Source organism: Cupressus sempervirens, chromosome 4, assembly GCF_028749045.1.
Source record: "Cupressus sempervirens isolate cs-2001-9-10 chromosome 4, ASM2874904v1, whole genome shotgun sequence".
Classification (NCBI taxonomy): domain Eukaryota; kingdom Viridiplantae; phylum Streptophyta; class Pinopsida; order Cupressales; family Cupressaceae; genus Cupressus; species Cupressus sempervirens.
Window position 1 is genome coordinate 728,598,010 of NC_143121.1, and position 14,822 is coordinate 728,612,831.

Below are 14,822 nucleotides of genomic sequence, written 5' to 3' on the forward strand. Positions count from 1 at the left end.
AGTGAGTATTTTGGTGGTTCGATGGACAAAATATACAAGCCTCTCAATAATTTTCCTTCCCCTATTTCATCCCATTCTCATGACAACCAAGGCCTTCCTCAGAATGACATGTCAAAGGAGGAAAAAGTGATTAATCAAGAGGAGAATGATGAGGATTTTGATAAAGAGACTCTCCATCTTGAAAAATTTGTGGATAATGTGAATCATGATCAGGGGATTAGTTTTCTTGTCAATCTATAGACTATAATGGTTTTGATAGTAGATTGACAAATTCTTGTAGGTACTTATTTTTTATGATAACGGGCAGCTAATTTTTTTTTTATGATTTGGGTCAGTGAGCCATCCGTCAGGTGATAGTGTTTCCTTCACTATGGTTGTTATTATTGGGCTAGTCATCCATTTTGGACTGCTAGTGTTATACATAATAAATGTGACATCAAATATGAAACTCCTTTAGCCACATAATAATATTTGATTTTAAGGGGATGATTTCCTTCTTAGGCATAATAAATCATATAACGCCTTCAAACTAATCGCATAAAGTTGGACTATATTATCTTGGATTGTTAAGAATGTATTCAACTATTATTTAGATTAATTTAGACTAAAGTAATTTTTTAAAGATTTAAACTGAAAATTTATTTTAATTATGTATTTATATTTTTATAAAATATTAATAAAAAAATTCAAATACTATATCTTGAAGTAGTACAAAAACAATCAAAATCTATGATCTAGCTATTGGTTGCGTATATTATTTATAGATTTAATTTTGTAAGATTTTTGCACAAACTATCTCATCCAATATTAGAAATGGGAATTATGACAAGACAAATGACAGATCATGAAATTTGATATTGAACACCTAGAAAAAAAATCATCCAATAAAATCTAAAAGTAATAGATATTACTCTTTAAAGATTCTTGTAATCAAGAATCTATCACTTGATAATTATTAAATCAAAAGTCCCTTACTTGATCCCACTTTATAAGCCATTCTTGGCTTACATGGTAGAATAAAGGCTATTATCCATCATACATAAAGTAAGAAAAAAGAAAAAGAAATCATACAATTTCATCCAAATTTCGAAAAGAACAATCTATAGAATGGAATTTAAAATTTAAAATTAATATATATTCTTATTTAGAAAAAATGATAATATAAAATCTCCCTATAATAACTTTCAACGTAGTGGCGGGGTTTGGGGCAAAGGTTGATTTCTCCTTCACCAGGTTGCATTCCCATGGGTTGAGGATCACGATCTCACAATTGTGGGTTTGCAATTTTTTGGTTGCGGGATTGCGAACCAGGGGTGCTAAAATATTGGTGAAACTAGAATTTGATTTTATGGTTGGGAGCATAATTCTTGGCAAGGGAATTTGGTGCCTTCAAACAACGTTAGAAGAACATCTACATGCGTAAAAGACACAAAATGTTAGTTTGGTTAGTTCAAACATGAATAAGAAAAAGTGTGATTATAGTGACCTGAATGCGGACTCCCATTGGGTGTGCATGAAATCGAATAGTCATTTCCTATTTTCATAAACACCATGGATTTAGAATCATTGATGGAGAAGATGCCACATATTCATATGACTTGTTAATTTCACATTTTATTTCCTTTTCTATTTTGTGACTCTTGCTCTGCTAAACTGAAGGATAACGAAAAACTATAAATGTAACCTCATTTGACGATATAAAGGTTGAAAAACTTGATGGTGAATTGGTCTATAATTTCATTTACCCTATTTTTTTGTCATGTTTTATTTCCCATGCATAGATTAGTTTTGCATTAAGAGTTGAAAGAAAATCATATGTGGCTTTGTGGTTAACATATGGATTCTATTTCATTTTGGTAACTATAGTGAAGGTGATTCCATTTACTTTCTTTATATATGGTCTTGTTTCTCCTCTTATTAATTTCATCTCATATTAGATAGGTTCATTGGGAAATGAAAGATAAATGTGTATGAATCTATTAGTTATTGGTTGGATTCCATTTCATTCAAGGCTGGTAGTGAGAGCAATTCCATTTTCCCTCATATGCATATCTCTTCATTCCTCTTCTACATTTTGATGGTTAATCTACATTTAGAATAGAAGTAAGAGTTAGAAATATTAAGATAATCTACTGCAGTCATTCCATTGAGAGTGATAGGTTATTCAAATCTATTTTGCCTAAATTGTTTGTGCCTACAAACAATTTGGTTATCTTTTACCACTCTCAAGTTAAGAGCTTATAATGTCAAAACCTCTGATCTCATAAAAACAAGTTCATTGCATATCATTTCAAATCATAGGGAATTACACCTAATCATTCAGTGGGTAATAATAGAATACATCTACTAACACATTTGTTGGTAAACATGTTTTTGTCTCTCCAAGCATTGGGTATCAAAGAGTTAGGATTTTAAAATCTAATATGAGAGAAAATTGTTAACCAAAAGTATTTGAAAAGTAAATTAATCTAACATATCTTTTAAATGGATGAGATCATATTATGTTAGATTTAATCTTGTAGAACTCGTCGGATATGTGCCCAATGATTTTGTTGAGAGGGAAATATGAACTTTTCAGTAATTCTTGCAAGAAACACTATATCAAGAACTAAAATTTTTGTAGGACATGCACAACATGAACTTTTAGAAAATCCTTTAAAGACTTCAAGGAAAATATAATTTCAAGTTTAAAGCTAGATCATGTCATTGATAAAATAGGCTCATTAAAATTATCCATACATCTTCAAAATATGACTTGGGCAATAGTACATTCATGAGACTAACTACCTTTTTAATAGCAACATACATAATTGTCATTGCTTCATTCAATAGCACAATAAACATTGACAATGCCTAAGATGTACGCTCATTTTAAAGATACATTAACAATAATATATATAATATCAATTTTATGCATTATATAAAGTACATAACAAACGAGTTTCTACTTTGAGCCACTCATTCATTTTTAGAATATAATCTGTTATTAATTTAAAATTATTTAACACCTATTTTAATAGAACATTTGCAGGAACTAGACAACCATTCAAAGGAGAAACAATATGAAGTATTTCCTAAATTTTTTGTGCACATCATTTTTTTATGTTCAATATTTATTTTCAAGCTACAGATGCAACATAGTTCTATAATAGAGGAGTATGGATAGAAAAAGTCCAAGAATATGATATAGAAATTAAGGCAAAAAAACTTGTAGGAAGTAATACACTTTGTAAAGGCTTGGTAGAGGATCAACAATTCAAAGAAGAAGATACTCCAAAAGTTGTAATGGTAAGCCTTTAGGATCCTTGGTTCTCAAACATTACTTATTTTATGATATATGGTGAATTCCTTGATGGATTGATTACTAAGAAAAGAAGGGTTCTAAAAACAAAAATCTTGAAGTATGTGATTCATGATGATGTCTTGTACAAAAAAGCAATTGATGGAACATTTTTGAGATGTGTGGATAAAGAGCAATAGGTAAAATTGTTGACATCTTTTCATAATGAAGCATGTGGAGGACACTTTTATTCTACTATTACTGCATTTAAAATTTTGAGGTGAGGTTATTATTGGCCTTACATGTATAAAGATGCATATAAGTGGGTGGTTACTTGTGAGAAATGCAAGATGTTTGCTGGTAAACCTCAGCTTGCTATTCTACCTCTTAGGCCAATGGTAGTTGAAGCTTGTTTCAATGAATGGGGTTTATATTTTATAGGTCCACTTAATCCTCCTTCTAGTCAAGGACACTCTTACATGCTAATTGCCACAAATTATTTTAGTAAATGGGCTGAAGTAAAGCCAATGAAGAAGAATTCATCAGAAGTAGTATGTGAATTCCTTAAAGAGCATATATTTATTAGGTTTAGGGTTTCTATAAAATTGATAATGGATAATACATATAATTTTTCCTCTTTATAAATTATTGGATTTTGCTATGATAATGGTATTCAAGTTGGACATTCCTTTGACTATTTTTATTAAGGAAATGGGCATGGTGAGTTTGGTAATAAGAATCTGATTAATATTTTAAAGAAATTGGTATCAAATAATGAAAAAATGGGCATAAGAAGATTCATGATGCTTTATGGGTTGATAGGACCACACCTAAAAGGGCAATTGGTACCTAAAATGGCTATTGGTATTTCACCTTTTCAGTTAGTCTATGGAGTGGAAGCTAATTTTCCACTACCCTTAGAGCTTTCTACATGTAAACTAAAGACTATGATTAAAGAGGATGATTTAAAAGATGGATTAGAGAAGATGATCTTGTAACTTAGCAAATTGCAAGAGGAAAGAGAAGAGATGGTTGATAAAATCACTGAACACTAGGGAAGAATCAAAAGTCTGTTTGATAGAAGAACAAGGCCTAGAAAATTTATGAAAGGTTATTTGGGGTTGCTATGGGATAAGAGACATGAGCCAAGAGGTATGCACTCGAAGTTTTAGTCTTTGTGGAAAGGGCCATTTTAGATCATTTAAGTGAATTAGAATAATTCTTTCGAATTTGAATATCCCACTGGAGAAACCCTACTATGTTTCTATAATGAGAAGGATTTGAAGTTGTATCAAATGCAAAATTGAAAGTAGATAACCCCTGCATAGTAGTTAGATAGGTAGGTAATATGCAGTTTGCTTTAGCTTAGTTGCTTGCTTTCTTAGGTAGTTTGTTGTTGCTTTCCTAGTTTAGTTTTTTTTTGTTTTTTTTTTAAGTTGTCACCTTTTGTGTAGAACCAAAGATTGTTGGATTTCTTTCAACCATTATCATACTTAAATACCCATCCAGAGTCAGCTGTTGCCCAAGTTTCAGTTCATATCTTTTTGCTTCAGTGTTTTGGATTCAAATCAAGTATCAATGTTTCAAGTCTAGGTCTATATTTCCCATAGGATTATCTATCTTCTCATCATTCCTTCAAATGAGCTAACCTAATGTTGAGAATCATATGAACAATGCATCAATTCAAAGCTAGGTGATTAGGGTTTGAGAGGTTTTATGTGTCATCTCGATGAGAAGAAGGTCTAGACCTTCTATTGATTTTTTCCAACCATGATCAACAAAAAGATTCAACATTATGTTATGGTTTCCATGAAAGACATTGCAGATAAGAAAGATCAGTGAGCAGAAGAAGTAGTTCATGTAGAAGAAAAGATTCGGAACCCTCATAGAGTCAAAATATGAAGATAAGAAAATATGCATCGTCGATTTAGTACATGAACGGTTCATATAGAATCATAATAAGCTACATGGTGGAGAAAATTCAAAGGAATGAAAGAATGCACACTATTGGCCAGTTGACAAGTCAAATGGTTTAGAAGATCAAATCCAAATCATCGATAAAGACCAGATCAATGGATGAAGTTTTAATGATGGAAATATGACTATTCAATGATGCATCTTATTCATTGTCAGATCAAAATAACATCTACACTCGTCACTATATCATTATGAAAAGATGAACATGCTTTAATCATTACAAAAAAGCGACAGAAAGACATGTGTCCTATGGGCCATTACATTTCACGAATCAAAACTAGGTCAATGTTAAATCCTCCAAGTAATAAAATAGTTCCAACTATTCACCATCGTGTACCTAGTTGGAAAGTGGACCCGCATCATAAAGAAAATAGAGAATTAATATCTTTTATTTTTGCCATCAGATCAAAAGAGAGATCAACGCTCATTGTTATGTCACTATAAAAAGTTACAAGGAAAATAATCATAGTGAGAGAATGATTGAAAAATATGTGTACACAGAGGGACTCATGGATGAAGTTTTAAAGAAAATTTATAATGTTTTAATCATGATCGTTAATTTAAGATCGATGGTTAGTGTTCAAAAATGCAATCACCATTGGAATATGACTATAAATGTAACCTCACTTGACGATATAAAGGTTGACAACCTTGATGGTGATTTGGTCTATAATTTCATTTACCCTATTTTCTTGTCATGTTTTATTGCCCATGCATAGATTAGTTTTGCATTAAGAGTTGAAATAAAATCATATGTGGCTCTGTGGTTAACATATGGATTCTATTTCATTTTGGTAACTATAGTGAAGGTGATTCCATTTACTTTCTTTATATATGGTCTTGTTACTCCTCTTATTAATTTCATCTCACATTAGATAGTTTCATTGGGAAATGGAAGATAAATGTGTATGAATCTATTAGTTATTGGTTGGATTCCATTTCATTCAAGGCTGGTAGTGAGAGCAATTCCATTTTCCCTTGTATGCATATCTCTTCATTCCTCTTCTACATTTTGATGGTTAATCTACATTTAGAATAGAATTAAGAGTTAGAAATATTAAGATAATCTACTACAGTCATTCCATTGAGAGTGATAGGTTATTCAAATCTATTTTGCCTAAATTGTTCGTGCCTACAAGCAATTTGGTTATCTTTTACCACTCTCAAGTTATGAGCTTATAATGTCAAAACCTCTGATCTCATAAAAACAAATTCATTGCATATCATTTCAAATCATAGGGAATTACACCTAATCATTCAGAGGGTAATCATAGAATACATATACTAACCCATTTGTTGGTAAACATGTTTTTGTCTCTCCAAGCATTGGGTATCCAAGAGTTAGGATTTTAAAATCTAATAGGAGAGAAAATTGTTAACCAATAGTATTTAAAAAGTAAATTAATCTAATATATCTTGTAAATGGATGAGATCATATTATGTTAGATTTAATCTTGTAGAACTTGTAGGATATGTTCCCAATGATTTTTTTGAGAGGGAAATATGAACTTTTAAGTAATTCTTGCAAGAAACACTATATGAAGAACTAAAATTTTTGTAGGACATGCACAACATGAACTTTTAGAAAATCCTTTAAAGACTTCAAGGAAAATATAGTTTCAAGTTTAAAGTTGGATCATGTCATTGATAAAATAGGATCATTAGAATTATCCATACATCTTCAAAATATGACTTGGGCAATAGTACATTCATGAGACTAACTACTTTTTCAATAGCAACATACATACTTGTCATTGCTTCATTCAAAAGCACAATACACATTGACAATGCCTAAGGTGTACACTCATTTTCAAGATATGTTAACAATAATATAGATAATATCAATTTTATACATTATATAAAGTACATAAAAAAAAAGTTTCTAATTTGAGCCACTCATTCATGTTTAGAATATAATCTGTTATTAATTTAAAATTACTTAACACCTATTTTAATAGAACATTTGCAGGATCTAGAAAACCATTCAAAGGAGAAACAATATGAAATATTTCCTAAATTTCTTGTGCACATCATTTGTTTATGTTCAATATTTATTTTCAAGCTACAGATGCAACATAGTTCTATATTCTTTGTCTATGACTCTTTAGATGAACACTTGAACACATACATTACTTTAAGAAACTTTACAATTTATGAATATGTCACCATTACTAAATGTTCAAAAAATTTAATGTACAATTTGACTCAACACTTACCCCAAAACCCACCACACTAGAGGCAAGAACTTTGGCGCTTGCACCCCTTGTTAAGATCTATCATATTCAATAGTAGTATATAATAATAATATATGATGGCTAAGTTTTGGTGGTGTTCAATTTAATAGTGGTATTGTATGAAAGTTAAGTTTTCATGTGGTATTCTCCTTACTAAGGATCAAACTCTAATAAATAAAATAGACCTATTTTTTAAAAAAAAATTATTATTAATATTAGGGTTTACATCTAATCTTAATTGAAAAAGTGTCAAAAATTTATATAGATATAATTGAATGTCAATCATTAATTCATTTTGTTAGATTTAATTTTATAATTAGAAATTGAATAATATCTTGATTGTAATTCGAAGAATGTTAGAAAAGTTATAGATTATTAGAAATGCCATTAAAATAACTTAAATTTTGTCATTCTGATAAGTCAGCCTGAAAGGTGACACAACTTTGTACTTTCACCCTCTAACTCCAAGTCTAGAGAAAGTGAGGAGAAAGGGAAACATGAGAGGAAAAAATAGAAAACAAGGAGGTTCCAGTGCATCAATGATGATGAGAAGGAAAATGCTACTAAGTCCCCACTGATGACGGAGGAAGTTTATTCATTATAAAGTTATATCTCATGTTTCAACTAGTTTCAGTTTGGACAATCTGGATCTCACAGGTTGTCCAACCTAGCCACCCATATAAAAAGCTGTGAGATCTAGCTTGTCCAAACTGAAACTAGCCAAAACATGAGATATATCTTTATCTTGAGAAACTTCTTGCATCTTTAGGGGGCATTTAGTAACATTTTCGTCCTCCTCATTATTGATGTACTAGAACCTTCTAGCTTTTCTGGTTTTTTCCTTGCATGTTTCTCTTTCTCCTCACTTACTTTAGACTTAGAGTTAGAATCTAGTTCTTTCAGGCTCTCATTATTTTTCACTCTTTTTTTCTTATTAAGATTTGAGACATCTCTATGGGAATGTCTCCCACCCCTAGTTAATTAATTCCATCCTAACCTCACCTACATCCACACCTTGAAATGTCTAAAATAACATAATTGAAAGTTCTAGTATTACATCAGAGAAATGTGGACATGTGGAAGAAAAGCAAGATGAAATAAAAGATAGCCTGGAAGAGATAGACTGGGATTTTGTGTCTAAGGGGATTGGAAAAGAAGGAACCCATGATGCTAAGTAGGAGCAAAAATCTAGGAGGAACATCTATATTAAGGAACGACATGGTATACTCCAAGATACCGCAAAAGCCTTCTCAGATATAAACACCCATGTTTTGGCTACACTTACTATGGGCATGGAAAATCTCATGAGAAAGGATGATAACCTAGACACAAATGATAACTCATCCATGACATCTACTTCCCCTCTCAAGAGGCCTAAGGAGGACCCCCTTATTTCCCCTCCCCCTAAGAAACCCCCTGTCCAACCCTTGACCCCTTTTACTTGTCCCATGCACCCCCTTGTTCAAGACCCCAACCCACCCACCAATTTGGATCAAAGTACTTTCAAATAGGTTGAAGCTAAATTGAAGACATTGTGGACCAAGATGAAAATGCAAAAGAACCTGCTAATTTATTTGAATATGAGGTTCACCACTTTGGTGGATTTTTTTTGTAAATTTTATGCATTTTGCAGTAACCATTCTTTAGCTTCTTCAGTCAGGGAAATGGGAGGTAAGGTGGAGGAAGATGAGGAAAGCACCTAAAGACTCTATAGGTTCCAATTAAATGACATGTTGAATGTGCAGCAAGGGAAACCAACCCCCTGATGAGAAGAAAGAATGACTACTTGGCCTCATTTTGTGTTAATTTTTAAATATTGTTATGATGGTTAAACTTTGATCTTGTGTGGCCAATATGGAAACTTTTTATATGAACTTTAATGTTGGTAGCCTAATTAGTTTTCTTGTTGGTAACTTGTATGACACTATAGACTATAATGGTTTTGATAGTAGATTGACAAATTCTTGTAGCTACTTATTTTTTATGATAATGGGCAGCTAATTTGTTGTTTATGATTTGGGTCAGTGAGCTATCTGTCAGGTGATAGTGTTTCCTTCACTATGGTTGTTCTCACTTGGCTAGTCGCCCATTTTGGACTGCTAGTGTTATACATAATAAATGTGACATCAAATATGAAACTCCTTTAGCCACATAATAATATTTGATGGTAAGGGGATGATTGCCTTCTTAGGCATAATAAATCATATATCGCCTTCAAATTAATCGCATGAAGTTGGACTATATTATCTTGGATTGTTAAGAATATATTCAACTATTATTTAGATTAATTTAGACTAAAGTAATTCTTTTAAGATTTAAACTGAAAATTTATTTTAATTATGTATTTATATTTTTATAAAATATTAATAAAAAAATTCAAATACTATATCTCGAAGTAGTACAAAAACAATGAAAATCTATGATCTAGCTATTGGTTGCATATATTATTTATAGATTTAATTTTGTAATGTTTTTGCACAAACTATCTCATCCAATATTAGAAATGGGAAATATGGCAAGACAAATGATAGATCATGAAATTTGATATTGAACACCTAGGAAAAAAATCATCCAATAAAATCTAAAAGTAATAGATATTACTCTTTAAAGATTCTTGTAATCAATAATCTATCACTTGATAATTATTAAATCTAATGTCCCTTACTTGATCCCACTTTATAAGCCATTCTTGGCTTACATGGTAGAATAAAGTCTATTATCCATCATACATAAAGTAAGAAAAAAGAAAAAGAAATCATACAATTTCATCCAAATTTCGAAAAGAACAATCCATAGAATGGAATTTAAAATTTAAAATTAATATATATTCTTATTTAGAAAAAATGATAATATAAAATCTCTCTATAATAACTTTCAACAAAAGACGTTTAAATTTTATAAGACTATATATTTGCATATAAAAATAATTTTTAAATTTTTTTTTTATAATAGCCTTTTCTATTAATAAATAATAATCTAAGAATACAATTCACCAAAAAAGAACCAGAGATACAAGATCACCCACCAAGAATTCACAAGTATTATCTCTGTGAAAATCGAAATAAAGTAACTCAATCATCTCCCTCTCCCTCTCCTTGACAAGTATTATCTCTGCCATTAGTTAAACAAGAAATGCAAAGGCCGATTCATTCGAGAAGCCGAGTTTTTTCTCTTCCATCTTGTAAGGCAACCGCAAGAAGAAATGAACGGTTTTGTCGATCCTCAGAATTTATAAGATCTGCTTCCTTACTACAATTGAGCTCATTTACAAGGTGCTCCAAGATTTTAGCCAGGGTGTTCGGAGTTTCTGAGCGCTTGTGTAACTGTTCAGACCAAGATTAAATTACATTATAAATCAGGTTGGCTGGATCTCCTCTACTTGAAATTTAAGCTCTTGTATCTGAAATTTGATTGAATCAATTTTGTGTACCATGGCGTCTCTTGGCAGCGACGAATGCAGAACTAACATCAGTACGTCTATTGAAGAAATTAGCTACAATGAGTCTCGAAACGAGGGATTTCTAAGAAAAATTTGGTTAAATATAAGCAAGTTTTTGATGGGGTGGTGTAGAAACATAATGGATGTTGGAAGAGAGGATCCCAGAAGGATTACGCATGCTATAAAAGTTTGGTTGGCATTGTCATCGGTTTCGCTGTTATTTCTGTGGGATCGATTATTTCGCAGGGTGGGATTTGGTAACCATGCAATTTGGGCAGTCATGACTGTCGTTGTCATTCTCGAATTCTCTGCGGGTATGAGTTAGTTTAATTTAATTTACCCCTTGTTCGATTGTTTCCCACGCAACCATCTTTTTCACCCTAATCGACTAACATTTAGAATGGCTGTTGTTCCTGCTTGAGCAGGGGCTACCATGAAGAAAGGCCTCAACAGAGGAATTGGAAACATGGTGACTGCATTTCTTGCCTTCCTCGTTTGCCACGTGTCAGATAAGGTAGTGCGAGGAAGGGCGTTTGTAGTGGGATCTTTCCTCTTCATCGTGGGTGAGTTTTTGTGCTCTCTTGGAATCACCTTGTTGCATTCACCAAATCTCAATTAGTACTCCACTACACTCATTTTGCAGGAGCGGCTACCACGTATGCCCGTTTCTTTCGTTCCCTCAAGAATAAATTTGACTATGCAGTGCTTATGTTCCTGCTCACATTCAGCATGATAACGGTCTCTGGATATCGAGTGGAGAATATAGCACGCATGGCATACGAACGCTTCGCCACCATACTCATCGGATGTGGAGTGTGTTTGGTTGTAAGTCTGCTCATCTTCCCCGCCTGGGCTGGCGAGGATCTTCACAATTCCACTGTCAGGAAGTTACAAGGCTTGGGGAAATCTCTGCAGGGTAAGAAAATCGAACGAAAACAATTGAGGTTAAAAATCCTTGTTTTGATTGTGATGAAAACGTAACGTTTTCTTCAGCGTAAAATTTATGTTTTTCACAATGGGCTGTTACAGATGAACTACTAGTATGCTTTGATTGGTGTGGCTTGTTATCAGTTCGGTAGATTAACTTGTTAAAATATCCGACTAATGTAATGGGCATGATATATTTGATGTTAGGATGCGTGGATGAATATTTCAGCGGATACCGTACTGATGAGAAGGTGGAAGATGAGTCAGAAGATATTATACACAGAGGATACAAGTCTGTGCTGGACTCAAAGGCTACTGACGATTCTTTGGTAAACCGTAAAAATATATAGTTATTAAAAGAAACTGATTAAGTGGTAGCCATGACAACTTTTGACATTAAAGAATGTTAAATGGATCGTCTGAAAGCAGTGATTGTACATGTTAATTGCAGGAAGCATTTGCTAGGTGGGAGCCAAGGCACGGTCTATTTCGATGTCGGCATCCAGGGTAGCAGTATGTGAAAATTGGAGTGAAGCTTCGTTATCTGGCTTATCCTATTGTGGCCTTGCACGGATGCCTTCGATCTGAAATTGAGGTATATTCGTATGCATTTCCTCATTTGGTATCATTACCTTAAATTTACAAATTATCTTCAATGCATGCACTATAGTTGATGAATTTTTGTTTCGCATACGTTTCAGGTACCTCATTCCCTTCGTTCACCATTGAAGAAGCCATACACCAAAGTCGCCCACAAAGTAGCCAAATTACTGGCAGATCTGTCAAGCTGCATTGAACAAATGAGAATATATGACTTCGAGCCAATATTGGAAGAAGTTCAACATGCACTGGAGGATCTTCAAGTTTCCTTGAATTCTCAACCAAAGCTCTTACTGTATTCAACAACAAGAACGCCGAGTCAGAAAATCGTACTTGAGAATGAAAATAGAGAGGAGGTGGTAAGGTGGGCGACGAGAAGAAGATCATGGCATGGAGAAAGTAGTGACGAGAAGAGGTTAATGCTGAGACACGGCGTTGAATTTGGAGAAGAACTTCCATTGGCTACGTTTGCGTGGTTGGTGGTGGAGATCGTAGCGAGGCTTGAGCACGTGGTACACGTCGTGGAAGAGCTCGCGGCAATGGAAAAATTCAAGCCTCACAATCCTTTGACGTCGGATCAGGAGGCTTTAATCATAACTAGTTCTGCTTCTCCCCGTAGTTATATCCAGAGACCCAGTCTTGCAAGAACGCCAGAAAGATGTGTACATATCAACAATGTCGATTGATTTTTCCCTTCAATTCACACTCTAATACAAGAGTCAATTTTTAACATCATACACTAAGGGAAAAATTAAGCTTGCCAGAAAAAAAGTCAAATTCTATGGTTGCATTATTAAATTTTATGTATTAATGATTTACGCTAGTCTCATTTTTGTCTCTCTCACAATTGTCATATCATCTTGCTGACACCATGAGCTACTCCTAATCCCAATCTTTTGAGAGGAGCACATATCTTAACTTCACTATGCATGTCTAATCGAATAATATTATAATTATACCAAATAATCAATTTAAAAACAATATACACTATTATGACATTGGTAAATTTTTGTAAACTTTTCAAAGACTAGTTGTTACACCTACTTCCAATCTTGTTTGAGTAGATGTCAAATAACATTTTTAATTTTCACTTCTTTCTAATTTACCAATATCAATCTATATTACCTTCTATTCTTATTTATTATTATAATTATAATCTCATCACATACTTTTATATCATGGTTATTCTTTATTTGTTTCCACTAGCTATATCTACATCTCTGTAACTTTTGATATTACCTCTTTGAGACCACTACCTCTTATGTTCCAAATATCAAATATATGTTTATTCATGACCAAAAATATTTGTAGTAATGAACAATATTTATCGAAAATATTTCAGATTATGGTTTTGATAGTAGATTGAAAAATTCTTGTAGGTACTTATTTTTTATGATAATGGGCAGCTAATTTGTTGTTTATGATTTGGGTCAGTGAGCTATCTGTCAAGTGATAGTGTTTCCTTCACTATGGTTGTTCTCACTGGGCTAGTCACCCATTTTGGACTGCTAGTGTTATACATAATAAATGTGACATCAAATATGAAACTCCTTTAGCCACATAATAATATTTGATGGTAAAGGGATGATTGCCTTCTTAGGCATAATAAATCATATAACGCCTTAAAATTAATCGCATGAAGTTGGACTATATTATCTTGGATTGTTAAGAATATATTCAACTATTATTTAGATTAATTTAGACTAAAGTAATTCTTTTAAGATTTAAACTGAAAATTTATTTTAATTATGTATTTATATTTTTATAAAATATTAATAAAAAAATTCAAATACTATATCTCGAAGTAGTACAAAAACAATCAAAATCTATGATCTAGCTATTGGTTTCGTATATTATTTATAGATTTAATTTTGTAAGGTTTTTGCACAAACTATCTCATCCAATATTAGAAATGGGAAATATAACAAGACAAATGACAGATCATGAAATTTGATATTGAACACCTAGGAAAAAAATCATCCAATAAAATCTAAAAGTAATAGATATTACTCTTTAAAGATTCTTGTAATCAAGAATCTATCACTTGATAATTATTAAATCTAAAGTCCCTTACTTGATCCCACTTTATAAGCCATTCTTGGCTTACATGGTAGAATAAAGTCTATTATCCATCATACATAAAGTAAGAAAAAAGAAAAAGAAATCATACAATTTCATCCAAATTTCGAAAAGAACAATCCATAGAATGGAATTTAAAATTTAAAATTAATATATATTCTTATTTAGAAAAAATGATAATATAAAATCTCCCTATAATAACTTTCAATGATAGAAGTTTAAATTTTATAAGACTATATATTTACATATTAAAATAATTTTTTATAATAACCTTTTCTATTAATAA

General features: G+C 32.1%; 1 protein-coding gene across 1 annotated transcript; it reads left to right on the forward strand.

The window, feature by feature from the left end:
• The first annotated feature begins 11,069 nt into the window (after positions 1-11,069).
• LOC149563389 (aluminum-activated malate transporter 14-like) lies at positions 11,070-13,143 on the forward strand. The gene is made up of 6 exons (XM_089828154.1): positions 11,070-11,244; positions 11,356-11,493; positions 11,574-11,846; positions 12,065-12,186; positions 12,372-12,452; positions 12,559-13,143. The coding sequence occupies exons 1-6, from the start codon at positions 11,070-11,072 to the stop codon at positions 13,141-13,143; spliced, it is 1,374 nt and encodes a 457-aa protein (XP_089684280.1).
• Positions 13,144-14,822: the final 1,679 nt, after the last annotated feature.

Excerpts from the sequence above, each read along its gene's own strand:
- LOC149563389 (XM_089828154.1), top strand. The coding sequence starts at position 11,070 with ATGGATGTTGGAAGAGAGGATCCCAGAAGGATTACGCATGCTATAAAA. Across the intron at positions 12,187-12,371 it reads AGGCTACTGACGATTCTTTG|TATGTGAAAATTGGAGTGAA; the intron begins GTAAACCGTAAA and ends CCAGGGTAGCAG. Across the intron at positions 12,453-12,558 it reads GCCTTCGATCTGAAATTGAG|GTACCTCATTCCCTTCGTTC; the intron begins GTATATTCGTAT and ends CATACGTTTCAG.